The sequence below is a fragment of the Electrona antarctica genome (assembly GCF_951216825.1).
Source record: "Electrona antarctica genome assembly, chromosome: 24".
NCBI lineage: Eukaryota > Metazoa > Chordata > Actinopteri > Myctophiformes > Myctophidae > Electrona > Electrona antarctica.
This window is the reverse complement of record NC_136803.1, coordinates 1135087-1139876: the sequence shown is the minus strand read 5'-3', so window position 1 is coordinate 1139876 and position 4790 is coordinate 1135087. Positions and strand designations below refer to the sequence as shown.

Sequence of the window (4790 nt, the reverse complement as noted above, 5' to 3'; positions counted from 1 at the left end):
GCTCATACCGCACCACTCGGTGGCACGCTATGAGCTTGTAGATCTTCTGTTTTTCAATAGCTATAGCTATAACATAATGCTTAGTTAAAACACCAAAAGGGGTTCCCGCCCAGAACGGGTAATAGCCAGTCTACAAGCTCACAACGTGTCAATGTAGATTGGCTAGTTCAAAAATGTTTTTCAAAATAGTAAAAAAAAATAAAAAAAGGCAAAGAAGTTTAGGGATAAGGGGTTTAGCGGTGACGAAAATGGAGCCTTTAGCCTCTAAAGAATGTTTTTTTTGTCATTGGATAATTTTTTTGTCCAACAATTCCAGGTCTGCATTGATGTTGGTACCATTAGGAGAGACAACAGGCAAACGTTGATCAAAATAACAATTCTTCTACATTCTCTAATTGCGTCGACTTCTTGTAAACGAATGCAGATGTTTGACGAAAATGTAACTCTTGAGAACGTAAAATGAAACCAAATGGACCTGTAAAAGTTAAAGGTATATTCAGTGATTTGACTTAATCTAAATATCACTTATTTTTTCTTTTTTTCTGGATAATCCTCCCTACTATAGAGTGTGCTGACCATATAAGGAGTTCCTCCCTGTCCCCAGTGAGCCCCTGGGGTCAAAAAACCCTAGTTTCAGTTTTGATGGCGGGTGGCAAAGCCTTCATCCAATCAGGATGAGAGGGGCCTTCCTCCAATCATGATCGAGTGGGGGCGGGCCTTGGTGCACATGCTGTTGGCCTGTTGCACTTCCCCCCACTGTAGAGCGTGCATGTGCACATTTTGTTACCGGGGCGGACTGGGTGGTTTTCCAAATCACTCAAATCACTGAATGCTCCTTTAAGGGACCAACTTGGTTTCATTTTATGTTCTCAACAGTTAACCCATTCTGAGCAGGAACCCCTTTTGGTGTTTTAACTAAGCATTATGTTATACTTTAGAAAAAGCGTGAAAATGCGGCACAAATCTTTGAATATAATATATTCTTTCAGAAGACTTATTTTTATTTATTTCGACATCGGGCCTAAATGGGTTAAAGATCTAATAAGGGTCCCTTTGGTTTCTCCGGAACATTAACCATTTACGGTTGAAAACCACTGGACCAAAAATGTCACTCATTGATGACACATCCGTCATCCAACCTCACGCACGTGCACTCGCACGCACTCGCACACCCGCACACGCACGCACTCGCACACACGCACACGCACTCGCACACACACAAATACTTTTGTATCTCTTTTGCTCGCAGGAAAACCTTAACCGATGGCGAGTTCTGACGTGCAATGTTATATGTTTTACACACACACACACACACACACACACACACACACACACACACACACACACACACACACACACACACACACACACACACACACACACACACACACACACACACACACACACACACACACACACACACACACACACACTCGGCCAAAAAAGGGCTTATATAGCGGGAATACACTTTTGAAAAGGAGGAAAAGTAAACGAGCAGTGCTTGACGATGACGTCACCACCTGTTGAGGCTGATCCAAGGTTCCCACGGTAACCACATGAACCCTTAGCGTCCCCATTGTGCACGGCCGTGACGTTCTATTGGCCGACGCTAAGCGGGACGCGGCCGGCCGACCTGCGTGCGTGTTCGCGACGCGTCATCGCAGGTCCGTCCGTTTCCGCTATACACAAAGCATAGAGAGGGTTTATTTAAGTGGTCCGATCAAAGATCACATGTTCAACGGTTCGAATCCAAACACGTCGTCCATTTGTAAATGTCCGGGGGGGGGTCTTTTTTTGGACGTCACATGACCGCGTGCGAAGGGCGTCGGTCGAGCGCTCCCGCGACTCCCGATGCAAACTCACTCCGCCGTGGGCGTTGACTTGTCGGCCATCTTGCCTCCGGGGTGTCAAACGCCCACTTTTCACGTCGCGACGCCTCAAGAGTTTTATGGAGACTTGAGAGACGTCGTATTTAGATCCAGGATTTCAGAAGATGTGTTATTATGAAATAACTCGCTCTCGCGCCACCGTTTCGCATCCTCCTCCCCGTTAATCCACGTCCCGAAAGGGGAGGGACGCAAAAATAGCAAACGGGAGGGAGGGGCATGCGATGATGAGGGAGGGGCTTAGCAATCCAAGCGCCCTCTGGTGCAACGTCATTGGACGAGTCCGTTGGCGGGGGATGGACCTCATGTAACCGACGGTCCGGGCGGTTCCAGGGACCCCCAGGGTTCCCTTGAGGTGGTGGAACCAAATGGACCCCCGTGTAACCTCAGAGTTACTGAGGCCGTGGAAACTGAAAATAACAAAGTCCGGAGTCAGACTCCAGATCTGTGCATACGACTATGATTTCATTTCAAAGTCCGGAGTCAGACTCCAGATCTGTGCATACGACTATGATTTCATTTCTGTATGAGCTACGGCTCGTTAAGAGCTCGTTAGTGGTATGAGTCCGTTTGGTGGCAGTCAGTCCTCTGGCTGGTCACTTCTATTAGCGACACGACGCGTCCTTAATAATATACTCTCAGTAAATACACTCTCACTAAACATACTCTAGTATTCACATCCTCGTAGTCTTTGTCCAGGAGGAGCAGCGCTAGCTAGCTAGCTAGCAGCTGCTAGCTAGCTAACTAGCAGCTGGGCTAGCGGTGGTCACGTTTCTTCAGGGAGGCGACGCGACGTGGCGTGACGCCGTCTGCTAAAATACTCGGATCTTCCGGACGCTGTGATCTGAATGTAACGATCTCAACGCGTCACTTCCTGTTCATCGTCGGCAGGAGGAAGGAAGGAAGGAAGGAAGTCACGTCAGGCTGCGGACGTCACACATTCCAAACACGTGTTCTGTGTTCCGTTCTGTGTTCGATGGTCGCCTCAATGCATTTCCAATGGAAGTCACATGGTTTGACCAAACATTTGTGTTTGATGGCTGTGTTCTGCCCCCCCCCCTCCCTCCCCCCCCCCCCCCCCCCCCCCCATCAAACACAGATGTTTGGTCAGGCCTCATACACACATATCAAACAAACATTCTGTGTTCTGTCTGTGTTTCATGTTTCAATGGAAAAGCATTGAGGCGGCCATGCAACACAAGACGGAACACAGAATGTTCGCTTGAGATGTGTGTATGATGCCTCAAACCATGTGACATCCCATTGGAAATGCATTGAGGCGACCATCGGACACGGACAAAACACGTGTTTCCAATGTGTGACTGCGACCTCATTCTTGGCATAGAAGAGTGTTTTTTTGGGGGGGGTCAGAGATCGCTGCAGATCTCCGAGAGGAACTCTGGAAGAGTTTATAAAATCCAACAACGATAAAGTTCCAAGTGTCTCTTCCTCCAATGTGTTATAAGTCCGCCCCCCTCCCCCCCCCCCTCCGAACATGACGGCCCCCCCTGTGGGTCAGTTCGGGCGGGGCAGGGTGGGGTGGCGCGGGGTGGGGCTCGACCCCTCCCTACTCCCATCGCCCGTTGGCCGGGAAGGTCTTTCTGGACTCCCAGAAATCGTCCTGTCGCGACGTGTCGTGGCTGTGGTGGTGGTGATGCTGCGTGGCGTTGTTGTTGTTGTGGCGTGTGTGCGTGTGGTGTGTGTGTCTGGTGAGCGTGCTCCCGCCGTGCGTGCGCGCACCCCCCGCGGAGGGGGTGGGGTGGGGGTGGGGAGGAGGCGGGGCTGTGTGTCAGTCCATCTCCAGGTCCATCAGCTTGTTTCGGGAGCGCGGCGTGTGAGTGGTGTTGCGACAGCAGCAGTGGGCGCAGGCCACGCCCAGGATGAGAGAGAAGAGACCCACGCCTGAAACGCACACACACACACACACACACACACACACACACACAGAGACACACACACACACACAAATGTTAAATGGTGCATTTATATAGCGCCTTTATCCAAGGCGCTTTACATAGATTGTGCATTACACAATCACCATATCAAAAAGAGTCACACAGATAAACAATGAGATGGTTACCTAGCGACGCACACGTCCCATAGAGCAGAGGGAGCTTGAGAGACTCCCATACTGTGTGAGAGAGAGAGAGAGAGAGATATTAGCATACTGTAAAGAAAAATCACACTTGTGTGAAGTGAGCGGTGCTCTTATTGTCCTACATCATCACATTCCGTGCTCAGCCAATCAAATCATTTCAAATTTGGTACACACACACAAACACACGTGCACACGCAAACACGCACGGCCGCACGCGTGCGCGCACACACACACACACACACACACAAGCACACATGCATAAAAACACACACACACACGGCGTACTGACCAGCGAACCGGACGGTCAGGAACACGGGCGTGGAGGACAGCTCCCCGGCCTGCGTCCAGGCTCCGGTCGAAGACGAGAGGTACCACGGTGTCGCTACGCAGTGGTACTCCCCGCTGTCGCTATGGGAACAACAAACGACAACACAAGATGATCTACAAGCTCACAGACACACACACACACACACACACACACACACACACACACACACACACACACACACACACACACACACACACACACACACACACACACACACACACACACACACACACACACACACACACACACACACACACACACCTGTCTTGCGTCCCGTGGATGTTCAGCGTGTACGTGTGTGCGTCGCGGCGCTCCACGGAGAGGTCGCTGGACGAGTTGCGTCCCTCCTTCCTGACCACGCCCCAACGGTCCACGCTGACCAATGGGGTCTGAGCGACCCCGCCTCGCAGCGCGCTGAACAGCCAACGCACCTCATAGGCCAGGTGGTCTAAGGGGAGAGAGGGGGGGGGGGAGAGGG

General features: G+C 51.0%; 1 protein-coding gene across 1 annotated transcript in view; it reads right to left on the bottom strand.

Annotated features, from left to right (window-relative positions):
• Nucleotides 1–3075: 3075 nt before the first annotated feature.
• The window catches only part of ptgfrnb (prostaglandin F2 receptor inhibitor b), a 68821-nt gene continuing 67106 nt past the window's right edge, over nt 3076–4790 (bottom strand). Inside the window, exons 14-17 of the mRNA XM_079494930.1 lie at nt 4574–4760; nt 4274–4392; nt 3967–4017; nt 3076–3788 (exon numbers count right to left, since the gene is read on the bottom strand). Of these exons, the coding sequence (XP_079351056.1) occupies nt 3676–3788; nt 3967–4017; nt 4274–4392; nt 4574–4760 (470 nt within the window). The 3' untranslated portion in view covers nt 3076–3675. The remainder of the gene's footprint in view (nt 3789–3966; nt 4018–4273; nt 4393–4573; nt 4761–4790) is intronic.